Below are 27,164 nucleotides of genomic sequence, written 5' to 3'. Positions count from 1 at the left end.
AAAGTCCCCCATTTTATAACTTTCACAACAGCATAAAGTTACCTATATCTGTCATAATTCTAAAATGGAAAGCATAATACATATGTATTATAAAATTATTAGACATTATCAAAATGTGTAGTTCCTATAATGAAAATGACAAATTCAAGAATGCTCCTAAACATCTTTGTGTACATATGGTTAATTCATATTTGATAAGAGATAGTTTATAGGGACATGAGGAAATTACCTTTGAGTCAGTTTAAGTATTTTGAAGGTTAGAGTCCAATGGTGGATAAGATTAAATTCCCAAATGCAGAAAGTAAAGCTAAAATTAATAACACTAAAAAAAGAGAAATCTTTTGTGACTACAAAGTTGGGAAAAATTTTAAAAACAAAAGGTTTAAGTATAAACTATTTGTAAAAATTGTTACTTTGGTTATTTAAAAGTGAAATATTTTTAGTTATTAAATCCTATCACAAGCAAAGTTTACTGTACATGGAAGAATGGGAATTATATATTAATTATATATTAATCTGTTAAACATGTTATGATAAATATAACAAAAATATCATATAGGAAATAGTGTCCTAACAGAGAATAAACAAAAAGCAGAGTGTTAGCAACAGGAGAAAGAAATACTACTCTTTCTAGTTAAATAAATGTAATAAGCCTACATGCTATGGATTATGAGACTTGACTCTCTGCAATACATTACATAATATTATGGGAATATTAAAGAAGATTGTTGTTATTTTATATAGACCTTATGCTTAGAAAATCCATGAATGATTGCCTGCATTGTAATGGAACTAATTCAACTCAGCAAGCAAAGAAAATATTTACAAATATAGACCAAAAACTTTAATAATAGCTGATATTATATATATATATATGTATATATATATATATAAGAGTTTAGACCATTTGCATTCCATGTTTTTATTGAGATGATTTTTATTTCCTGTGATTTTGGTTTATTTCTAGTGTTTAAATTGAATTTGATTATCCTTTGATAAATTCTAGTGTAGTTCCTCTCTCTGCTGGTTTTCGTTTTTACTTTTCATTTCTTCTTTAGAAAATATTTTATTAAGTATGTTTTGTAGTGCAGGCTTTCCAGTTGTAAGTTCTTTTATCTTTTGTTTATTGGGGAAAGTTATTTTATCTTCAATTCTGAAGCTTAATTTTGCTGCATATAGTATTGTTGTTTGGCTTCCATTTTTGTTCAGAATTTGCTATATATTATGAAAAGCCCTCCTCACCTTTAGGGTCTGGATTGAGAAATCAGTTGAGATTTGGATTGGTTTACCTCTAAAGGTGACCAGTCATTTTTCTCTAGAAGCTTTTAAAATGCTATCGTTATTTAGTATGTTAGGTATTTTCATAATACTATCTTGAGTGGATCTGTTGTGATTTTGTATATGTCATATACATATAAACATATATAACAAATGGCATGCATCTAATATGTTGTATTTATCATAGGAAAATGGATTTATCTTTAAAAATCTAATGTTGAATGGAAAAAACAAGAACAATGGAATGTATAGAAACCCTGCTTATGAAAATAATGTACTATGAATTGATATAATTTTAAAAAGATTATTAGTATATAAAGCAGTATATTTTAGATGCATTTGAAAGTCATACATTAGGTACACTAGAAAAGGTACCATGGATTTTTTGGGGGTTGGAAAGAAGAGTAGATGACGTAGTATCATATGAGAAAAATGAAATAAAAATAAAAGAGAAAGGTTGAAAAGGCAAGAAATTATAACTTGAAAACTGTTACTTTTTCTGTTTTCTTCAGGATACTCATGTATATACTTAATATATAAATTGTCCTCAAGTCCATTTTCTATTGATTTGAAAGATTTGTCATTTTTATATAAGTTTTCATAATCATATTAAAGTCAATAGTATATATCCTTGAAAACACCACTTACATGTATTTTTTCAGTTTTATGCTTTAACATGCCTCAATTTAATACTTTTCAGCCTCAGGCTTTTAAAGCACTGGTTTTCCTTTAATAAGCATACTTAATAAAGCATACATTTATTTTTATATGTCTAGTATTTTTTTAATTTAATTAATAGGAAAATATTGTAAAGAAGATAAATTTAAAATAAGATTTTTAAGTAAAATATGATAATACCATTATTTCTAAAACTTTGATATTTTTAAATAAAACATTATAAAAATGAGATGTTGAAATATCATATTCTTAATCCAAAAAATTTTATTTCATATTTTTCATTTTAATGTCAACTGAGTGTAAACAGAATGACAATGTTTAGTCCCCACCATTGCCTCTTGAGAGTTTTCCTTGATTTCAGATATGATGGGAATGCAGGATGACTGATTCAGTATGATTTAGTGCCCTCGAGGAAGGATGAACAGCACAGTTCAAATAGGGAAGATGAATTCCCTATCGCAACCCAGACTCTCACATTTTTAAAAGCTAGAAATATTTTTCCACACAATTAGCACAAAATCACATTGTCAAGGATTTGCCTTCAGGTCATTAACTAATATGTTCACTAACAATTTTCACAAAGTGAATTGAAAGAAAAAAATGTTTTCTGTCTGAGTCAGAACTGTGACTGACTTGGAATTAAACTATTCTTATTGAAATTCTATCAATAGCCTTATACTTGTAGTAGAAAATAATCCATTTTCTGACACATCTGTTTATTTAATAGTTAAATATTTTTTAAACAAAATTTACTTAATTCCTTCATATTTGATTCTGTTTTTCTTGACAAGAAAGAAGTATATTATTTATCAAACAAATTAGAGCAATATGTTTGCTTTTTTCATAAAATTGTTAATGTGATTTTTTTTTTTACTGTGTAGGGAACAATGATATTAAATATTTAATATTGTGACAAAGACTTAAACATAAAGAAAAATAATGTTCATGAAGAAACTATCTACAAATCAAGATAAACTATGAAAAATATGAAATTTGAGAAGAAAATCCCTAAAACTGTAGATATGAAGTTAGGTGTTAGTATGAGAATTTTATACCCTGATAGGGTAGGGTGAAAAGTTCTCTAAAATCAGGTCCTAAAGAGTTTATTGACAGTCCTTAAATTATCATGACCTATGAATACAAGTAGAGCATGAAGCAATTTGGAAAACATGATCATGGGGCATTATTCTATGTTGTAGAATAGCAAAACAATTCTTATTAATGTCACTTGGTAAGATATGAGATTTTTCATATACTGAAACTGAAATATAATGATCTGAGCACATAGGGTTAGTGAGAATTAAAAAGATTGACATTTACTAAGAATAATAAAATGATGGAAATATGTAGAGGAGAGGAACTTTAAGACTCAATAGCAAAGTAATGCAGTTTCATCATTCCACCTGTGGCTGTGGCCAATATTTAAGACTGTGCCTCAACAAAATTTTCAGTTAATTGCTCTGAATAATTACGAATGATAGCTCACAGCTGATTTAGGAAGACACCTCACAGGACTAACTCTATCCCATAGATCCTACTCTGTATACAGGAGTCGACCTGAAGCTTGAACATTCCCTTTGCTTTCTCCTTGATATATTCACACAGACTACTGATATTGCCATTACGTATCTGAGAAGGCAGAAATATCAGCAACAAGCAGCACATTCTCATTTCCCAGAAGTGAGGTTTTCTCTATAAAGTTTTCCTTTATCTTTTACAATGACATACATTTTATTTGTTATGATCTCATATCACATCTCAGAATAAGGTAGCCATCTCTTATAGCATTATGTGTCAAATTGTATCTCTCCAAATATCATATGTTGAAGTCCTGATTTCCAGGACCTTTAAAGAGGTAACAAAAGTAGAATGAAGTCGTACCTATAGGCCCTGATCCCATCTGACTGGTGTTCTTGTAGTAGAATATTAAGACATCCCACAAAGGAAGCTTATATCAATGCACAGGAAGTGGCCATGCAGAGAGACCTCAGGACAAAGTAATCCTGCTGACATCTTGATGTTGGATTTCTACCTCCAGAACTATGAGGAAACAAATTTCTGTTCTTTTTGCCACCCAGTCTGTGATAATTTGTTGTCACCATCCTAGAAAACTAATATATTTGGGTATAGATATGCATTTATATGTATTACACATACCATCACAAAATATATTATGTTTTGGAAGTAGTATTAGTAAGAAGTAGAGAATTACCTAATTTTATTTTGTTTCACATAGTAGCCTCTTGTACCATTAGAAAACTAATTCATGGTAATATTCATGGAAAATAAAATTCTAGGAATATTATCAGTGGAGTTGTAAACAGAGAAATTGTGGTTGTGCTACTATCTGAAACCTGTGGGATATAACTTAATTTCAATGTATACCCAATAGTATAATGCCTATATTGGTCAAGATAGATTCAGGAACCATGGGCCCCATGACTAGATGCTACTGTAGAATAAAGTGGCAGGATGTGACGCCACTCAAAGGATATAGTATCACTGGACTACCAATGATGGACTGCCTCTACTAGAAAGTGAAATAAAGCTATTCTAAAATAACTCAATTTCCTAAAATTACACTTACTTCTTACAATTGTCTTATTTCTATTAAATGAGCTTGAAGATAATGTTTTAGATTATATTTATCAGAAATTTTCCCTTAGTTGAAAAAATTTAGAAATATGATTTAATGTACTTTTCACCTTGATATAATTTTAAGTATTTGTGTTTCTTGTCATATGCAAGCAATTAGTAATACATGTCATCTTGTCTTTAGTCTGAATATTAATTACATGTTATTCTGAAATACCATCATTTAGTAATGGAATGATTATGTTTATATGATTCTATTCATATAAAATTAAGTTTATTAATGTTTTAAAAATATTATCACTGAAGTTTTTAGTTAATCATTTTGCTAACCTTTAATAAAATGTATTTATAGAGGTAATTAATTTATGTTTATAAGTACATGTATTTTCCTCATGCTATAAATGAAAAGTAGACTATAACACTTTACTGTATAACTGAAAATGCCTTAAAATCTTTAAATATTGCAGAACTTTCAAACAGGAAATACAAAAATAACAATAAGACAACTTAGTTTATCAGATGTTTATCATCTTTATTGCCTCAATTATATTGTGTAATAAACCTGGCATTAATGAGTAAAGTCAGTTAACTTTTTTTTTTTTTTTGCTCACAGAACTATATATTGGTGCTTTAAGCTTGGTTCTTCCAAGTTGTTCTTCTGGCTCTTGCACTTCCGTGCTCAGATGGCTAATGACCTCCATTGGAATGACTAGGGCAAACTGAGTCTGCTAAATGTGTTTCCATTTGTAGGAAGCTAGCCCAGGAATGCTGTGAAGACAATGGCAGAGGTAGTAGTGAGTGAATGGAAATAAACAACTGCTGTTTTTCAGGTTCTCCTGGATTCATCTGTTCACTTCCCCTGGGGCAAAACAAGTCCTGTAGTTTAGTCCAGATTCACTATAGGAGAACAACCAGAGTGAGCAGGGGGGGGGGGGGCAGATAAAACTCCTTTAGTAAACCATTAAAACTTTCAAAGCTGAATCCCTAATAATGGAGGAGATTTATAGAGGTCTTTTAGGTCATGTGTTACTGTGATTCAAATTTTACCTGTAGCTTCATATTTTAATCAGATGAAATCAGTTTTAAATAAATTTTATCACTGGTATTCACATTTTCCTCTATTCAATAATGGTAGTGATAATTTCTTTAAACAGAATTGTACCAGATATTTTTTAGGAGGCAGAATACACCTAAATAGTTGAATCTTACTGTCTCAAAGATATAACCTAGGATGTAAGAGTTTGAAAATTGAATGTTGGAGTAGAATTATAGTAATGTCATATATTCCTCTTCAGTTGAAACTCATTTCTTTAGTGATTTTTTTCAGAAATAATTTGAATATAAAAATTATGTGGATCATGAATATAATTATTATTTTATTTAGAACAAACAACTAGATACACTTCCTTCTTTATTTATCCATTAAATACACTTCTGGTTTTTCACTCAATTTAATTTGGTTTATCACAATTCCTTCAGTATAAAATCTATAATTTCAACATATCTAGCAATTAGAGAAACACAAATTAAAACTGCACTGAGATGTCATCTCACTCTAGTCAGGATGGCAATTATCAAGAATACAAGTAATAATAAATATTGATGAGGATGTGGGGGAAAAAGGTAGATTCATACATTACTGGTGGGACAGCAAATTGATACAACTACTCTGGAAAGTGGTATGAAGATTCCTCAGAAAACTTGGAATAGAACCCCATTTGATTGAGTTATCCTACTTCTTGGCATATACCCAATGGACTTAAAAACAGCATACTATAGTGACATCAGTGTTTATAGCAACTGAATTCACAATAGCTAAGCTATAGAACCAACCTAGCTGCCCTTCAACAGATTAATGGGTAAAGATATTGTGGTATATATATACACAATGGACTGTTAATTAGCCATGAAAAATAATGACTTTATAACTTTTGCTAGTAAATGGATGGATCTGGAGACTATCATGCTAAGTGAAATAAGCCAGTCCCCAAACAGCAAAGGTTGAATGTTCTCTCTGATATGTGGATGCTACATACAAAAAACTGGGGGCTGGGGGAATGTGGAGATTAGAAGTTCAGAAGGTAGGGAGGGGAAATATAGAAATTCCTTGAATTAGACAAAGGGGAATGAAGGGAGGGGAGAGGAGATCGGAATAGGAAAGACAGTAGAATGAATCAGATACAACTTTCCTATGTTTGCATATGAATACACTATCAGTGAAACTCCATACCATTTACTACCACAAGAATGCAATTCTAATTATGTTATACTCCATTTATGTGTAATGTGTAAAAATACACCCAACTTTCGTGTATATCTAAGAACAAATTTTAAAAAAACAATAAAAAAAAGAAAATCTGTAATTTCAGAAAGCTCTAATATTTTCTTAACTTCTGTTACCATATAGTGATTTCCCTATGGGAAACCCTATGAGCCATTTTTTCAGGATTGTAGTTCTAAAACATAAGGTATACAGTTCTGAAGATAAAATAACTGGTAACCTATTCTTAATTTCTTAAGATTTTTTCCCAATTATTTTCATTCCCCGTATACTAATTCTATTTTTAAAGAAGTACACTGAATATGAGCATCTAATTTCAAACTAGAAGTATAGGTACATTAAAATAAATATTAATAAAAATAAAATAATCAGAGCAAGAATCACTTGCTCTATTATTGCAGTTATTCATTTCTTTTTCACCTTTGCAATATAAATCATGGTCAACAAATCATAGCTCAACAATGTGCTATTTCTTTGAAGGATACTTATTGATGCTATGAATATCTGACATTGACCAGTATTCAAGGGCTGAAAAAAAAAAAAACCCAGGAAAATAACTAGATTTTATTGTTTTTTAATGTACTTTTAAAGTACTTTGATATGTGGTAGATTGTTAAAGTTTAATTAGCAAATATAAAGTCCTAAAAAATATAAAACTGTCATTTTCATTGAGCAAAGTTCAAGCTGCCAACACAATGTCATGAACATAGTTGAGAAGGGAGGTTTTCATTCATGTCCTTGAAGTCTTTCATTATGTTGTCTTACTTTCTCCAAATAATAAAGTAATAGATCTAGTTTATCCTTTGGTAATGCAGATCATAAGAAAAAAATACATTAATATGGCATGGACCAGACTAAGTCAGATATATTATAGGGACTACAGTGAAGTGGTGAATTTACAATCCTGTGAAAATGGAAAAATATTTACTTAGCAAACTGTGTCTGAAATATATTTAAGATTCTTTTTCTATAAAAATCACAGTACTGATTGTTTCTTAAAAAGAAGATATCTTTCCCTTAATAGTTTCTATGAGATGATATGTACATAGGCTTTAGCATTTTCTAGAGGCAAATTACACACTAGTCATAGAATTATGGTTACTAGTCAGTGACAGAATAGGTGGGAACGTAGTCCCTAGTTCTTAACCAATTATAAATAATTTAATATTTTTAAATAATTTATAATTTAATATTTTTAAAGTAACATTAAAATATTTAATATTTTTAAAGTAGCATTAAAATATTAAGGGATTGCTGATGATTTTTGGAACAAAACAAAAGCATCAACATTCTTGGTTCAAAGGTTCAAAATAATTGAGCATAACTTTGTTGTGTATTTTGTGAAAGATACAGTATCAAGAAGTTATGTCAAAAGAAAAATGAAGTGCTGAAAACAAGGTATAAATGAAATAGTATAGAAATATGATGAACTTTCATGTATGGATACCAAACAAGTGAGTAAAACATGAAATCTACAAAGCCCAATACATTTTCACACATTATCATAAATAGTAATTTCAAGAAAACTTTGAGAAGCGATCAGAATTTATTTTTATTACCTGAATTTAAATCTCTCATTTTGCCCTTTTACTTGCTGTTACATTTGAGCAAAACATTTATCCCTTCTAAAACATTGATTTAATTTACTGAAAAAAATTTAAATGGTAATTGTACTTAATTATAGAATATAATTTAAGGGATAAATAAAATATCTATAAAACTCTTATAAGGTTAACTCAAAAGATGTTAGTTTATATCCCTAATTTAGTATTGATAAAACTGAAGTTCAATGAAAATAAATTACTTGGTTTTGGTCACACAGTTTACACATATACAAGCAATACTTGGTTTTAGATTCTGGTTGAATGCTGTTACCTGACACATACTTTTTAAACAAAAGTATATTTCAAAATGAAAGAACATTTTCTAATAATACAGTACACATGAATATCAGATGTCATTAAATTAAAAATGCATATATGGGACATTAGATACAAAACCTGTCCTCTCCATATCACAGTTGGAAAAAGAAAATAAAGGACACAAATTGGAGACATTTGCTAACCATATAACTGGCAAGGGGACTATGTCTAAAATTCATAAAGACTTTTTAATATTCAATAAAAAAGAGACATCAAAAATGAGAATAATAACTGAAAGATACTTCATAAGGAAATGTATGCTAATGAATAATATACTTATGAAATATGCCCAACATCATTAATCATCAGGGAAATAAAAATTAAAACCATGATGAGGTACCACCTCACACCTATTAGAAAAACTAAAATTAGGAGATTGGCTATAGCAACACTTCTGGCTATGTCTGCTACTCTGGTGTAGGCAAGGCAAGGTACATTGTTTCAGGGAATCAATGTTAGATATTTTTTGAATAGTGCAGTGAAGAGTGAATCAAAAGGTAAGAACATTTTTAAGGATATTATAATGAACCAGAATCTAAGCTGAATATGAATTGGGTAAGTAGGGAAAAATGATAGAAGCATAGGGTAAATGTTCCAAAAGAGGGACAGTTCAGATTTCTAGCTAATATGTTTGCCAGTCATAAAGGTTTTTATTTTGTTTCATATTTATTTATTCATTTATTTATGTTGTTTTTAGATATATATGATACTAGGGTATATTTTCACACATACATGGGGTGTAACCCATTCCAATTTGGATCCCATTCTTGTGGTTGTACATGAGGTGAAGTTACACTGTTCCAGAATTCATATATGAACATAGGAAAATTATATCTGATTCATTCTGTCTTTCCTATTCCCATCCTTCTCCTTTCTCTTCATTCCTCCTTGTCTAAGTCAATGAATTTCTATATTTCACCTCCCTACTCTCCCTTGTTGTGGGTTTGCATCCACATATCAGAGAGAACATATAGCCTTTGGCTTTTGGGGACCAGCTTATTTCACTTAGCATGATATTCTCCAAGTTCAGAGGCAGAGGTGATCAGAGGAAACTATTTTTTTTTAATAAGAAGATCAAAGGAGGTGACTATTCCATTTCTGAACTAATCTTCATGTTCAGTTTGAGGTCAAAGAACTGTGAAAGCTGTTGAGGTAGAGAAGAATACTATGATCCAGATTATGAAGGAGATATTGTCAGAGTGAACAAAAGTCTGAGCAGGAAGTAAAGTGTTGTCAGGATACCATGTGCTTCTTTTAAACTGTGTCATTTGTTGGAAGAATCTTGAAGTTTTTGGAAATGCAGTGGGGAGGGAAGAAATCTATAACAGCTCCATCTTTCCTGGGGTCTACAAGCCTCACCCAAAAGTTAAACTATCTGGGCTATTCCATTGACAGCTCTCCAGGAAAAACAGGCAGCATAACTTTCAGAAAAGAGGTTGAAGGGCAGAAGTTTTGATAAAACTTTTCTAAGATGGTGGAAAATGATGTGGAATTGGGCAAATTAGAGGCTACATAGAGCATAGTGGAGTATAAATAAAAGTGGTAAAGTACAGATCTGGGAGCCTATGACTTCTTGGCCTTAAATTAAAAGGAACTTAGTAATTGAATTTAGACTTACATGGTTTTGTAAAGGAAGATGAACAGTCTATCATTTCTAAGAGGATATTTGTAGCACCCATATAACTCTTCTCTCCTGAAGTTAAGGATTACTTGCTGAACTTGATGAAAGGCAATCTCAGTGAGGACACTCAGATATAAACCACCTTCAGATGGTCTCCCTTTCTGGAAATCATGAGGGAAGGGGATGTTTCTCCTTTGGTTCCCCCCGAGTATCTGGAAACAGCCCACATCTAACACATGAAAGGTCATCAATGAATACAAATATTTGAATAAATGAATTGATAAGAAATTCAAAGAAATAATACAGGGAAGAAGTTCAGAGAATGTATTTTTCTTTAGCAATATTACTTCGGTTACATAATGTTATGACTCATTTTTAGACAAATTTTAATTTGCATTCACTTATATAAGAAAAAGTATGAATTCCTTTGCCTGTTATGAAAGACCTATCAAGTATGTACCCAATATTGAGGCTTATAATCTTTATCCTAACATTAATCAGTCCTATAACATATATTCTCCCTACTTCGCCTGATATCTTATTTTTCCTCTTCTTCCTTCATATACTATACCACAAAGAAGCTTTTCTTCTTTTCAGTTGTATATAAAAATATTGATAACCTCCACTATGTGTATTTTTCCTTTTTTATAGTGTGCCTTATGCCTCCTATTTTGTTACTATATTTTCCCTCTGGTAGAAACTCTTCTAAAAAATCTTGCTTGCTTTCTTACACTCTTGATTGCTAGTGAATGTATTATAAATAAAAGAGGATAAAACAATTTGTTTACTAGGATTGATTGTTTTGTGAGTGTAGACAGCTTCTATGGATAACCATTTTGTATAAGGATTTTTATCTATCTAGAAACCTAGCCAACATATTGATGTCACTTAATAAAGTTCTAGAAGTAGGTAACAAAAAGAGTAAATGCACAACAAAGTTCTTGCACTGTGAGCAACAAGGTGCCCCTAGTTTTCATTCAAAGGTGGGTATCTATTTAGCAATATACACAAAATCTTTTTACTGCACTCTTAAATGTATACAACTTATGTAGCATATAAAATATAGTTTTTAAATATTTTATAAACATGATTCTAACTGGAAATTTTAGTGTAAGATTTTGATTAATGTTTGTTAGTGAAATAACATAGGAATAAAAAGAAATTATATTTATATAAGTTGTTTGACGATTCCTCAATTATCTAATTATCTAATTTCTCACTTTGAAAATATATTATAAAAATATATTATACTACTACAAATTTCTTTGTAGTAGTGCAGATCCTAAGCTTAACATTTGAATTCAAGGAGGACAGATGGAAATTCTGATAGCCTATGTTGTCACTTGAACCTGAATTACTACTGCTTTTACTATGATGCAATAATGACCATTTTGCGACAGAGAGGAACCCTTGATAATTCCTCCCACTCCAAAGGCATCTGACCTCACTACCAAAGCAAAATATGGTTTATTTTTTCTATCTAAAGTAGGAAATTTCAAGACTAATGACTCTTTTCTGTCAACAGTAACATATCAAGTGAATGTATAAGACACAGAACAGGATAACCACAAATTTCTAGATCTCTGAAGTTGACCTGCAGTCTTGTGCTAACATCTTTTGAGGAAGGAACAATGATAAAAAGGTTTTACACATTTTCTCTGTCCTATTTAGACTCCAAGTTTGTCAAGAAATTGGTTGAGAATCATACTTTTTAATCCTCTCCAAGGCTAAATCATTTTTATTGGTGCCAGATATGGTAGAGCAGTGGTCAGTAAACTATCAGGTAGATGAATTCCTTTAAAGAGTGAAGTAAAAATGTGTATTAATCTTAAGGGCTGTGGAATCCTTAAATTTATCCATATTACTTAGTAGAGTGCAAACAAGAGACGTTCAGTACACCTAAGTTGACATTTTGTGGAGGTAATAGCACCGTCGGAAGCAAATGTGTTCTTTTCCTATACTTTTCCTATATTTCCATTCCCCAACACCAGACAAGGATCAGGATGAGATATGACTTTGGGTATATTCAATAAAACCCAATAAATTCTTATTTTCTGTGTTTTAAGTGCTCAAAATTTAAACTGATGAAAATGTAACAATCCTCAATCCTCCACAGTTTTAATGTAATGTTCTGAAACTACATATTTCTAATGAATCTATATGATTCACTTTTCACAAAATTATTTTTAAATGAGCTCTTGATTAGATGAATTATCAACATTAATACTTTAAGAATCAAAAATTTGTCCAGTTTCCTTTGAACATAAAATACTGAACAGAATTCACATTTCAAAGTGTAAAATTTTTATTCTAGTTTTGGAGAACTTTGTTCTCTCACTTCCTTCTTCTCTCATTAATACATCCAGTCAATGAAGTTGTTCCCCTCTCAATAAGCAAAAGGAATATAATAAAAAAGAGGAAAAATAAGGACAAAGCAGAGAAACCTATACTCATTTTTCTATTATCATATATTTTAAATCCTTACCAGTTTAATGACCTCCTGAACTAGATTACTGGAGCAAAGGAAGAAGAGCCAGAAGAGATACTCTCCAATAAAGCACATGTGGACTAAACATGCGAAATTAAAAATTTCACTATATTATTCATAATTTTAACAGTAAGTTTTAAGATAAACATTTGCTTTTAATTTCTTGCAAGGGATATCTTTTATCATCCAATGTCTCTAAAAATAAAGTGTAAACCCAGCTTTTACATTTGATGCCACATGTTTTGATTGATATATTTTTGGATTTTTAAATAGTATTTACCACCATTAGAAGTCATTAGATCTACCAACATTAGAATTAAAATTTAGGTAAACATAAACAACCATTTCATTTTTTTTTCTTTAAAGGACTTTATTTTGTTTCCAGGACCAATACTCAATACTGTAAATTTCCAGGCTTTGCACTCCAATCCCAATATTACCTTTAAATTCTATTTTCTTTCCTGGAATGTGAATAATCTTCGTGATTCTCAGGTCACATCTTCAAGTCACCCCTCTGCTGGATTTCATTGTTGTGCTTTTTCCCAGGAAAACTTTTGAGATCACTTTCCTGAAGAAAGTTGTACCATGACTGAAGGACTAAGGCCTCCCCCAGCAGGGCTCTTTCCTCATCCTGAAGAGCACGATGCTCTTCTCTCAGAGCCTTGTTCTCCTTACGCAGGGCCCGCTCCTCCTTCCACAGGGCCTCTTCCTCCTTCCCTAGGGCGATTCCCTCCTTCACCAGGGCCTGCACCTCCATGTTGATCGCTCTCTTCTGGTGGTGCAGGGCTCTGATCTCCTGGTTCAGAGACCTCATTTCTTCGTCCAGAGCTCTGGCCTCGTTCTGGAAGGCTATCTCCTGCTGCTTGAGAGCTTTGATATGAGCCTCCCGGGCTCGTTTCTGTTGCCGATTTGACTTTCTCTGTGTGTTCAAGGCCTTGACATTTTCTTTAGATAATTTTTGGTTTTCCAAGGTCGTCTTTTTAAGGTCCCAGAGTACCTGATTTTGCTGTTGCAAGAGCTGGTTCCTTTCCCGGATTAACTTGTTGTCCCTTCGAAAGGCTTCGCTTTCCCCTCGAAGAGCTTTGTTTTCTCTCCAGAGAGACTTGTTCTCCTTCCTAAAAGTGTCATTCTCATCTTTGGACACCTGGTTGGCTTGCCAGAGATTTTTTCCCACCTCAAGAGATTCATATTTGATTTTACTTCGATCTCGGGAACGAGAGAAGAAAGGAAAAAACAACTGCAGTATCTTCTTTTTATTTATCCGTTTTGATTCAGACACAGCCATTGTTTCTTTGTGTGCTGAGCAAAATATATATATATCCTGTTGGGTTCTACCACAGGTGAACTAGTGATATTTGCCACAGGAAAAAACCCTAAACATGAGAGTTTCTTCATATACTTCTGGTTGTGGCGTTGACTTGTATTAGGAGTAACGTGGCCGAGTCTAAATCAGGTTCAGTCTGCCTCACTGGAGGAGAAAGCAGTGAATATATGAATAAAAGTCAGTAAACTAATTATAAGGTTGATATCACTTAAACTGGGTCTAAATAACAACACTTGATTTATAAAATAAAAACGTTATCCTCAAGTACATATTGAGTGGATCAAGAATAATGCATTGAATTATTATCTGCTTGTCTCAGCTAAAGTATTTCTGTTAAATATAATCTTCTACTAATCAATTCATTTTAAGTAAATGTATTACTTATTAATATGGAAATACACTATGTATTTTAAAAATATTTCTAGTTTTATAAAAATAATTCCAGTAAGAACTGAAAAACATTTTTAAAAGAAATTCTATACCATAATGTTTAAAATATTTAAGATGATTTGAAGTGTTAATATTTAAATAACATCTCACTTACAATTTTGTGATCTCTGAAATCCCTAAACACCTGATTGCTGCTAATAACAGAAAACAACTAAGCAACATCTTATGTCAACTATAGTGATGTCATTTAGGGTCAGAACTAATGACACAGTGAGTCATATGTGTAGCATTTGGCTGTTTGTTAGCATGTGTTTTAAGAAAAAAATTGAATTTGAAGATAAAGGCTATATTTGATGTTTTTTATTAAATGAATATGTATTTAGTCCTTACTTCCATATAAATTATTAACATTGATTTAAAACATTTTATTATTAACAAATCAGTTTATGTTGAAATGTTAGGAGTTTTAAAATACTAATAAACACTGTATAATTAAAGGTGAAAATATTTAAAAATTTTAAGAGCATTCCTAAATAATCAACATAATGTAAATTTTTATGTTATATTAAGAAACTGAAACTGGTAAATTTTTAGTTACAGCAATTTTATCCTATTTGCATTTGATATTCAACTTTTACTCACTGACAGAATACTGACTTTTATAGTTTTTTCAAAAATAATATTTCTGATGAGATAGAACAATATTTAAGTATTTGGATATTGCCTGGATAATAACCATGTTTTACCTGTTATTATGAACTTACTATTGGTTTAAGGCATTAACTTGAAAACTTAACATAAAATAACATGAATAAACATAAATACTCATATCTGAGTAAAGATTCGTCAATTTTTCATCTTACCATATTTATTAGCAGCCGTTTACCTTATTTCTTTTTAATAAAGTTAAAAAAGTTTTTTTGTTTCCACATACTAAATAAAAATAGCAAGAAATTTATAGTGGTATGGAAGAAGAAATATTAAATGAAAAGGATCTATGTGAAACCTTTTTGTTTTCAAATTGAGAGTGAAATATCCACCTGATAGCTCTCACCAGTATGTTAGTTGAGAAAGTGTTTTACCTATAACTGTGCTGGCTTCTTTATATTAGTGTTTGTAACTTTGTGCTCTTGCTGCCATGGTAGCTAAAGATTCCAAAACAGTTCTAAGAAACACAGAATTCAGCGCATGCTCCATTGGAATGTTATGATTCCTGAACACTAAAGACAATAACAATAAAAAATCATGTGTCCTTGATCTCTTGAATACATTGAAATCATAATTTGAAACATTTTCACAAATAATCCACATGTCTAGATGACTTTATTAGTGAATTCCTACAAATATTTTATTTTCATTGCTAACTTTTCTCATTTGTTTTTATTAACAGTATAATTGACAAATCATAATTGTATACACTTAAGAGGTACTTGATATTTTGCTATTTATGTCCAAAGTGGAATAATTAAACCTAACTAATTAACATATCCAAATATTTAAGAAAGAAATAATACTAATATATCCATGACTTCTTACAGGTGATAAAACAATGAAATGGGCAACTTATTGTTTTGAAAGTACATTATTCTTACATAAAACTTAGCAAGAAAGAAAAACAATAATAGAAAATAGAAAATATCTTATGAACCACAAATGCAAAAATCATAACAAAAGATTGACACACCAAGTTTAGTGACAAGTAAAATAAATATCAGTACCAAACTGGGTTTAATTCATGAATGCAAGATTGAGTTAACAATGGAAAGTAAAAGTAATGGAATTCAGCATGTTAATGGAACAGAAGAGGAAACTTTTATCTCACATGAAGATAAGCATAGTCGCTTGAGTAGCTACTGATCAAACTTTTGATTAAAACACAAGTCAACACACATTCATAATTAAAAACCCAAGCCATCAAACCACCAATATCACCAAATTCTTTTTAGACTACTAGGTAACTATTAAAATTAAATATGATTTAGTAGACTTTTTGGATGCAAGATTATCTGAAAATTAGCTTCATTTACATATTTCCAATAAACAATTTGAAAGTAAATTTTATAATTATGTCATTTAAATTTCTAGTACCCAGAAATAGGTCTATGTAGGACTTCCATACAGAAAATTACAATTTATTTATTTATTTTTAAATAATTTATTTTGATTCATTGTAAATTAATGGGGTACAACTTATTTCTCTGGTTGTACATGAAATAGAGTCATACCATTTGTGTAATCATACATTTACATAGGGTAATGATGTTTGTCTCAATCTGTTATTTTTCCTGCCCCCCACCCTCTCAGCCCTCTTTTTCCTCTATACAATCCATCCTTCCTCCATTCTTCCCTCCCTCCCACCACCCATTATGTATCATCATCCACTTATCAGAAGATCATTCGTCCTTTGTTTTTTGGGATTGGTTTATCTCATTTAGCATGATATTCTCCAATTTCATCCATTTACCTGCAAATGCCATAATTTTATTCTTCTTTATGGCTCAGTAATATTCCATTGTGTGTACATACCAGTTTCTTTATCCATTCATCTATTGAAGGGCATCTAGGTTAGTTCCACAATCTGGCTATTGTGAATTGAGCTGCTGTGAACATTGATGTGGCTGCATCACTGTAGTATGCTGATTTTAAGTCCTTTGGATATAGGCCAAGGAGTGGGATAGCTGGGTCAAATGATGGTGCCATTTTCTAAGTTTTCTAAGGAATCTCCACACTGCTTTCCAGAGCACCAATTTGCAACCCCACCAGCAAAGTATGAGTGTACCTTTTTCCCCACATCCTCATCAACACCTATAATTGCCTGTATTCTTGATAATCGCCATTCTAATTGGGGTGAGATGGAATCTTAGGGTGGTTTTGATTTGCATTTCTCTTATTACTAGAGATGTTGAACATTTTTTCACATATCTGTTGATTTCTTGTAGATCTTCTTCTGTGAAGTGTCTGTTCATTTCCTTAGCCCATTTGTTGATTGGATTATTTGCATTCTTGGTGTAAAGTTTTTGGAGTTCTTTATATATTCTGGAGATTAGTGCTCTATCTGAAGTATGTGTGACAGAGATTTTCTCCTACTCTGTAGGCTGTCTCTTCACATTGCTGATAGTTTCCTTTGCTGAGAGAAAGCTTTTTAGTTTGAATCTATCCCAGTTGATGATTCTTGCTTTTATTTCTTGTGCTTTAGGAGTCATGTTAAGGAAGTCTGATCCTAAGATGACATGATGAAGATTTGGACCTACTTTTTCTTCTGTAAGGTGCAGGGTCTCTGGTCTGATTCCAAGGTCCTTGATCCATTTTGAGTTGATTTTTGTGCAGGGTGAGTGATAGGGGTTTAGTTTCATTCTGTTGCACATGGATTTCCAGTTTTCCCAGCACCATTTGTTGAACAGGCTGTCTTTTCTCCAGTGTATGTTTTTGGCACCTTTGTCTAGTATGAGAAAACTGTATTTATTTGGGTTTCTCTGTGTCCTCTATTCTGTACCATTGATCTACCTATTTTGGTGCCAATACCATGCCATTTTTGTTACTATTGCTCTGTAGTATAGTTGGAGTTCTGGTATTGTGATACCCCTTGCTTCACTCTTCCCGCTAAGGATTGCTGTAGCTATTCTGCGTCTCTTATTCTTCCAAATGAATTTCATGATTACTTGCTCTGTTTCTGTGAGGTACAACATCATTGGGATTTTAATTGGAATTGCATTGAATCTGTATAGCACTTTTGGTAGTATGGCCATTTTGACAATATTAATTCTGCCTGTCCAAGAACATGGGAGATCTTTCCATCTTCTAAGGTTTTCTTTAATTTCTTCCTTTAGTGTTCTGTAGTTCTCATTGTAGAGGTCTTTCACCTCTTTTGTTAGATTGATTTCCAAGTATTTTATTTTTGAGGCTATTGTGAATGGGGTAGTATTCCTAAATTCTCTTTCTGAGGATTCATCACTTATGAGTAAAAATGCATTAGATTCATGGGCATTGATTTTATATCCTGCTACTTTACTGAATTCATTTATGAGTTCTGGAAGTTTTCTGGTGGAATTTCCCTGCTCCTCTAAATATAAAATCATGTCATCCACAAATAGGGATAGTTTGAGTTCCTCTTTTCCTATTCATATCCCTTTAATTTCTTTGTTCTAACATCTCTAGCTAGAGTTTTAAGGACAATGTTGAATAGAAGTTTTGAAAATCTATACTCCAAGAAAATAGAAAATTTCAAAGACATCAACAGGTTTCTAGAGACATATGATCCACCCAATCTGAATCAGGAGGACATACATAATTTAAATAGATCCATTTCAAGCAATGAAATAGAAGTCATCAAAAGCCTACCAACAAAGAAAAGTCCAGGACCAGATGGATTCTCAGCTGAGTTCTATCACACCTTCAAAGAAGAGCTCATTCCAATACTCCTCAAAGTATTCCATGAAATAGAATAGTTTAGGAGGGAACCCTCCCAAACTCATTCTATGAAGCCAATATCACCCTGATACCTAAACCAGACAGAGACACATCGAGGAAAGAAAATTTCAGACCAATATCCCTAATGAACACAGATGCAAAAAATCTCAAAAAAATTTTAGCAAATCGCATACAAAAACTTATTAAAAAGATAGTGCAACACGATCAAGTGAGTTTTATCCCAGGGATGCAAGGTTGGCTCAACATCTGGAAATCAAACAATGTAATTCACCATATCAACAGACTTAAAGTTAAGAATCACATGGTTATTTCAATAGATGCAGAAAAAGCACTTGATAAAATACAGAACCCATTCATGCTCAAAGCACTATAAAAAATAGGGAGAGTAGGAACATTCCTTAACATTGTAAAGGCTATCTATGTTAAGCCCATGGCCAGCATCATTCTAAATGGAGAACAAATGAAGTGTTCCCTCTAAAAACTGGAAGAAAATTATAATTTAATCAATTATAATGCTATAAATAATAGAACATACTATGTTTCTGATCAAGAGATTCAGTAATGATATGATATTAAGTCTTCTCAAATCATATTTCAATTGGTTTCCAAGAAAATAACCATAGGAGTTTTTGTTGGGATGTGTGTATATGTATAATTGAATTTTAATATTTCTATTGAAATGCAAAGTCTGGAAAAAGTCATGATAATAGCAAAAGAACAACTTTTTAAAAAGCTACAATAAAGCAAATTCTGTAGTTTTAATTCAAGGGTAGATAAATAAAGTCACTTTTATTAGAACATGAAGCTCAGAAACAGACCTACATGATCCCACTACATAGACAAACTATGATCAGTCTCACACAAAGCCAAGTGTAACAGGTAATACAATGAATGTGAATTTATCTAAGAAAATACCAAAATCATATAATAACACCCGCCTTTCATATCAAAGTAGAGATTATTCTAAGAGATGGGGATCAACTAATGGTGAGATGTTTAAGTATTTAATTTTACATCTATATGGGGATTCTATGAATTTGTTCATTTTTGGTAACTAATAGAGCAACACAGATGCTTTTCACTTTACATATTATTCATTCAAACAGAAATATTAGTCTAAAAACAATAATTGGTAATCTGTATATTAATGTATCTTTGTATATCATTTTTAAGCCAGGAGTCTGCCACTTGGTGTTAGAGTTATCTTGGACAAGTTATGAACTTTTCCTTTCTCAGTTTTATTAACTCTATCATGTGGAATACCTGATCACTGTGTTATGAGAATTAAAATGAAAAGGACTTAAAAATTTTCCTGTCCCATGGTGTCAGTCAGCATAAGCAACATAGCATCAATATGTTTTAGATTCCTTTTTATCAGATCATTATGTTACTGCTTATAGTGAAAATTAGTTTCTAGAACATGTTAACATTTGTATCAAATGTCACTGGAGTTGTTCTGGTTCCTTGTTTCATAAAATAAAACATGTTTTCATATTTTCTAAAATTCCTGGTCAAGTTATTTTCTTTACTGGCAAATACATTATTTCAAATTTCTTCAGATAAATTACACATTTCAATTCGGATTTTTCTTTGGTATCTTTTATACAAATTAAGTTTGGGAATGGTAGGCAAAGATAACAATTCCTTGACAATTACTTAAGAACATTAGAAAACACAGACTAGGTTAAAGATAATTAAATGCCACGTTAGTAATACTTTCATTTTAGAAAGCAAACTCCAACTACATAGATATTTCTAACTACCTTTTCATTAGTTTGTAGATGAAATATCTGGTTTTAGGATTTTAGTGTATTTCAAGAGGATACCACATGCCAAATTCTATATACACATTATAGTGTTTATATAATTGCAGAATATAGGCTAGAGCAGAACACAATAAAGATTCAAAATCATGTCCTCAGCAAGTATCCCATAACTAGTCACAAATTATACAGAATCATTTTAAAATCAAAATGATTTATTTTCTGAGCTTTTTGAGTTGAAGGCTTAGCACATAAAACTGCCCAAAATCTTTTCAGAATGGATCAAAACATTGGGGTATTTACAAAACAGCATTCTAGAATTTTAATGTCTTAACATTAAAACTAGTTTGGTTTGACCCTGACTCTGGCTTTTAATATTCCATTTCTATGACTTTTAATATTCTCTCTGAGAATGAGATGTCTCTGCTATAAAAGTTAGCCTACAGGTCTTGTATCTAATGTAAACTCCAGTCATTGAAGGTGAACAGCTTTGGTAGGTCAGGTCTGAGTCAGAGACTTATAGGGGAGAGGGTAAAGTCTTTAAACTCTTCAGTTACTTTTAATTCTTAAATATCATTGTGCTCTGCAAGTTACTTGAGATTCCACTGTCGGTAAACTAGCTCTAATGAAACAAAGAATCAAGCATGATTAAGCATGAAAACTATGGTATTATTGGAATTTTGAAGAAACATTCACAAGTAGCATTGTTGTAGTCTAAACTGTACCTGTAAAATTCATGTGTTTCACTCCTAATCCCCAGTGACTGAGAATGTGACTATATTTAGAGACAGGATCTTTAAAGAGGTTATTAAGGTAAAGCGAGGTCAGGGTGGGTAGGTTCTATTCCAAGACTGATGTTGTTCTACAAAGAGAAAATTTGGATGTAGTCAGGCCACAGGGAAGACCATATAAAGAAACAGGGAGAGAAGAGCCATCCACAAGGCAACCAGGAATGTCTCTAAAGAAATCAGGCCTGTCAATACTTTTACCTCTGACTTCTAAGCCTTTGGAACTGAGAGAAAATGCATATCTGCTTTTTAAATCATCCAGTTAGTGGTACTTAAGTAGCAAACCTACTCAAGTGTTCTTCTTTCCTGCTTCTTTCAAAAAAAAAAAAAAAAAAAATTGACCTGTGAAAATAGGCTTGGGAAGAAATAGCCCATCAACAGGTTAATGCTGGCTGGCATACCTACATTACCATATTACAAAATTTCCTAATTTCCATTTCTTTGTGTACCATGTTTCTGAAACCTCATTCTATGTTCATTTTGGGCTCCAACTAGACACCCAAAATTTACATTCCCTTATGAGTGTATTCTCAATCTTGTAGCCCAGTAACCATTTCTTCTGTTGCTTCTTGTGGAACTGTGAATGCAGAAGAAATCTGTCTTCCTGATAAGTGTCTTTCTGGTATGAAGTTAAGCAATTCAGAACCAACCTGAGTTCATGTGGATATTTGCACTAGTCAGAAGACTCAGAGCATACACATTTGTGGTTTTTTTCTTTTCTAGAAACATAAAAAAGATTTGAAATTACTAATTTAAATTTACTTATCCAAATGGGCTTGACATTTACAATTTAAAGGTAGAATGTCCCTGGTGTTCTGAAATACAGAATTCAGCTGTCCCAATATTTTGTCAAACAACATCTATAGGTAAGGTGCTGTTGTGCTTAAAGCAGAATCATTACTTCATCTCTGCTTGCTTAGGAAATGTGAACTTGGGAAGTAAGCAGAGAAAACATGCATACTATAGTAGCCACCTGTTCCAGCTAACAGTATAGGTGTTAGCTTGCAGGGTTCCAAACACCTAGCCTTTGCATAAGGTAGTCTGGAAGTGTCCATGCCTTTTGCTTGCTAAGCCCCTGGCAGTAAACCTTTGCTTATAAGATCTCAGTTGGGTTCTTCTAGTTGTTAAGCTCTACATGTCTGTCTTGCAGAACACTGCAGTGCATCAAGTGGCCCCTTGTGAGCATTTTGTGAGGGCAAGTGACTGCCAAGCTGGTGCCCAGCACTTCTCCTGACAGCATAAGCATCCTTCCTTAAGGTGATGCCTTTGCTTAAGTTTCTGCAACCCCCACAGAGCTGGCTTAAATGAAATTCAGGAATAAAAAGCCAAAGGCTCAAAAAAAAAAAAAAAAGGCTCAAATGTTAAAATTTCCCCTGGATAAACAGAAGCCTCTCCCAAAGTTAAAACCCTTCCTTCCTTCAAACTAAAATCTAAGACCCAAAGCCTTGCATCCTGGGGAGAAGAGTAGTCTTAATTATTTCCCTAAATTGCTGTTTTGTTTTATGATTTAGAACATCCGACCAGTAGATGAGAATTTAACATCTCTGAAATTAACTGCCTAAAACTGCAGATGCCCCAAAAAGGGACAGGATTTTATATAACATGCACTATTCAGGAAATCAGGTAATAGTAGCTAGTCTCTGGGATAAGAACAGTAGAGCTTAGGCATATGGTTTTGAGATAAATCACTCCACCTTCTGAAGACAGAATGGGTAAAACTGTGTGGAGGCCAGTAGGCAGCCTAGGAACTGTACAAATGGTCATGAGAAAGAAATGCCTTCTTTACTCCCAAGAAATAGTAAAGGTTAGAAAGCTGTCTTGGGGAAAACTACTGATGCAAGGACATTCAGAAAGAGGAACCAGAGCTCCAGTTCTATGAGAGTGGGGGATTAAGTATACCTAAGGCACAGGGAAATAGCCAGAAAATCAAATCCTTTGGAAATAAGGTTTGAGGTTTTCAGACCAGGCAACAACAGCTTTTCACCGAGTTAGGTCTGTTTGAAAAAGTCAACACCAGGGTAGTCTGTGGATATCTATCAGGATAGTTCCAATTTGAATATTGCTTTCAACCTGAAAATTCCATAATTGTCCTTAAAAGTGGTAATCCAAGCCAATAATGACCAAAAAGAGTCACTTAATTTTAATTTATAGTCAAAGAATATTTTGTAAATTTAACAAAAGCAAAATACAACCACAGATAGTTTATTTAAGTGACTACTTACTTACTTTATAGAAAATTACCTTTCTTCCTTAAAACAGTATGAGGCTGCCAAATCCACTCTAGTAGAGAGGAACCTCATGCTATTTGGCTCCTGGGCTCCATCTGCCTTTGTCTGTATCTGCTTTCATCCTCCTCAAACTCCTCTCAAAAGGAGCAGAGAATCTGCAATTCATGTCAGGGCACCCAACCAGATTAGAAGCTGCCAAATATCAACATCAGGTTTTGTGAGAAGAATTAAGTTACTTAAGCCTTCTCAGTAGCATAGCAATGGTGTTGTTGGATGAAAGGTTATGCAGTTTGAATCTCCATTTCCACCCTGCTGAGAAAAGATAATTTAGAAGTGAGAGTGCGAGGTTATGATGTGATTTGGACATATTACGGTACCCTAACCTTTTCAAGTGCTCTTCTTGCTGTCTGTTTTTGTTGTTAGTGATTTTTTTTTTCTTTTTACTCTTTTTCTTTAGTTGTCACACTATATCATGGAAAGTAGAATGTGAATAACTTCACATGGTACCTTTTAAGGAGTGTTGTGGCTCTGTGTACATCTTCCATTATTCATTATCTTGTGAAGCAAAAGAGATAACATGCCTGTGTTTCCCTTTGTTAGCTCTTTGGCTATTTTCTTCCCACCAAATGATTTTAGATTCATTTGTGATAAGAGAAACAAATTTTGAGAATGTAAACTATAAAAAATCTCAAGGAGCACATATTGAGTGGGACATGTGATTAATATTTTCAATATTATTTTTTCAATAGTAAATTATAACAGTAATGGTATGTCTTTATAGGTTTACTTTGAGGTTTAATAAATTGATATGTAAAATAGAGATTAATGAAAATAATTATAATTATTATGTTAATGTATATTTTGAGTCCCATCTGGAAAATAAGTAGAGTTAACAGCAGGACAAGTGTTTTGAATGTTTATAATGTTTTTAAGTTTGAAAATTTTTTTCATATTCATTAATTCATGTGTGCCTTATGGCAATTTCATTAAGAAAAGAACAAGTTAAAAATTATAAATTTAAATCTAAAAATATGTTTATCTGTGAAACTTAAAGAACAAAATATTCTTATGACTTACATGAATCACTTGGTCACTAAGAAAGGAAGGGTAAGACCTGAGAATTTTGGCTATAAATCTGTGACTCTTTTTTTATGCTGCGAGTCTCCACAAATCAGGTGGCTAAGAGGCTCTCAGAATTCTCAGAAGAAATCTTTTTAGACTGATTTGATGGAGATTTTTTTCCTTCTTGATCATTAAATTGAATTAAATGATACTTCCAAAATACTTTAACATTGTGTATTTTGGTATATACCTGTATATATAGAATATAGCAGAAAAAATATTAGTGATATAGAGACTAATATAAAATAAAATTAGAAAACATGTCAGATGTACTATAATCCTAGTGACTTAATTACTAAATATAAACAAATAAATAGCTTTATTTTATCTGTAAAAGATTGCAGTAAATTAATATTATAACTCTAGCTAACTTTCATTTAGGGTCTCCCTTAGGCCTTAACTCTGTGTCTACAGTGTGTGTTAATGTGTATGGGTTTTCCTTTTTCTTTATGTACTCTGACAAGTCCAACATTCATTCTTAATTTTCTTACTCTTTAATGAAATTCCCTGAAATTAGGGAGGAGGGTCATTACTAGAGGAAACTGTCATTATTTATTCAGCTTTCTCTAAACATATGTAATTGAGATCCAAAACTATTTCTTACAAGTCAGATCATCATTAGTTATGGTTTAGATGTGAGGTGTTTTGTGCACTTTATTTTCTTTCTGTATACCCTGTGAGTGTGAAATTCACTAGAGATAAACTGCTCAGTGAAACTCATGAGTGTTTCTATTACCTAGATATGCTGGAGCATACATGGTAGAGGAAGGAGCAACTGAGTCTAACATTTTTATAAATACATCATGGATGTTAAGGGTTGAAATGGAAATACAATTTTATTTTGTTTATATATTTATTTATTTATTGGTACTAGAGATTGAACCCAGGGGTTCTTTAAAACTGAATTTCATTCCCAGTCCTTCTTATTTTTTATTCCGAAACAGGGACTGGCTAAGTTGCTAAGGGTCTTGTCAAGTTGCTGAGGTTGGCCTCCAACTTGTGATCTCCTAACTTAGCCTCCTGAGTGACTGGGAATTCAAGTGTGTGCTGCCATACTCAGCTAGGAGATATAATTTTAAAGAATAAGACATAGTTTATAACTTGCAGTAATAAGAAGTGCCTTTTTATACCATTAACTATATTAAAGAAATTTGAATCCAATATCTATCCTTCAGGTGGAGATTCTGATGTGGAGAAAAAGGCCCAGCATCTTGCCTAAGCACATGTTATTGGTTAGTAAGAGAAGCTTCACCATCCACTGTCTCTGACATAAACATCTGATCACCTTTGCTATATCTAGTGGACTTTATTTACTTTGTATTTCTTCTCAAATAATGAAAATTCTGCTAAAAGATCATTTTTTGTGATTTCAAGAGACATTTTTTGGTTCCCAGTTTTGCATGAGTCCAACAAAGAGAATCCTTATTTGATTTGCCCAGATAACTCATTGGTCCTTTCTTCTGTTTATGTAGGGTATTGGCCCTACAGTCACAAAGTACTTGTTTATGCTTCTAAGAATTCCTCTATAATCCTTAGTATGACTTGCTCATCCTTGCATTTCTCTGAGAGAAGCAGAGAAGAAACAGGTAACAATTTTGAGCAGACATCATAAGAGTGCCAGCTATAGGAAGGAGGAGAGGAGAATGGATGCAGTCTGAAAAGCATACAGTATTCTTAATTGAATCAAAATGTGATGCCTGCCTTTAAGTTAGGAACAATTAATTGAGGATATCATATTATCAAACAGGAAAAACCTGAATGCTGAGAGCTCTTTACAAAAGTACTTCATACAGGGCACTTAATTAGTGCTGAACAGATATTTTCAGACATTGAATCGAATGTGATAAACTCTGTAATAATGCTTGTAGGCTAACACAAGGAAGGAAGTAGTTGTGGTAGGACCTGAATAAACTGGTAGCACTTTAACTAATAGGACTTGACAGGATGAGTAAATGAAGGAAGCAGCGTAAGAAAAAAAAAGAAGGTAGAAAAAGTAGCAAGCACTTTAGTAATCAAGATGAATGATTTTCTGAAGAGATCTGTTCCTTCACAGTGAACATAAACACGTAAAGCATGTAGGTGTGACATCCCTTACCTGAAGTGAGCAACAAATTGACCCAAATTCTTTAGTCAGTTTTGATTTCCTCTGTAAATTGCTTTATTTTCAGAATAGTGCTATTTTGATAATGTATACCTAACAATGTTACATTTTTTATACTTACATGGGTTTTGCTTGCTTCATATTTCTTGTTCTTATT

The 27,164-nt window shown here is 32.2% G+C and overlaps 1 protein-coding gene across 1 annotated transcript; it reads right to left on the bottom strand.

The window, feature by feature from the left end:
- Positions 1–13,356: 13,356 nt before the first annotated feature.
- On the bottom strand, positions 13,357–14,148 carry LOC124985601 (golgin subfamily A member 6-like protein 1). The gene has a single exon (XM_047554320.1). The coding sequence runs from the start codon at positions 14,146–14,148 to the stop codon at positions 13,357–13,359; it is 792 nt and encodes a 263-aa protein (XP_047410276.1).
- Positions 14,149–27,164: the final 13,016 nt, after the last annotated feature.

The sequence above is a fragment of the Sciurus carolinensis genome, chromosome 5 (assembly GCF_902686445.1).
Source record: "Sciurus carolinensis chromosome 5, mSciCar1.2, whole genome shotgun sequence".
NCBI classification, from domain to species: Eukaryota; Metazoa; Chordata; class Mammalia; order Rodentia; family Sciuridae; genus Sciurus; species Sciurus carolinensis.
Note: the sequence above shows the minus strand (reverse complement) of the source record. Positions and strands in the feature narration are given on the sequence as shown.

What these genes read in the sequence shown, in the direction of transcription:
- LOC124985601 (XM_047554320.1), bottom strand. Translation starts at nt 14,148, where the DNA reads ATGGCTGTGTCTGAATCAAAACGGATAAATAAAAAGAAGATACTGCAG.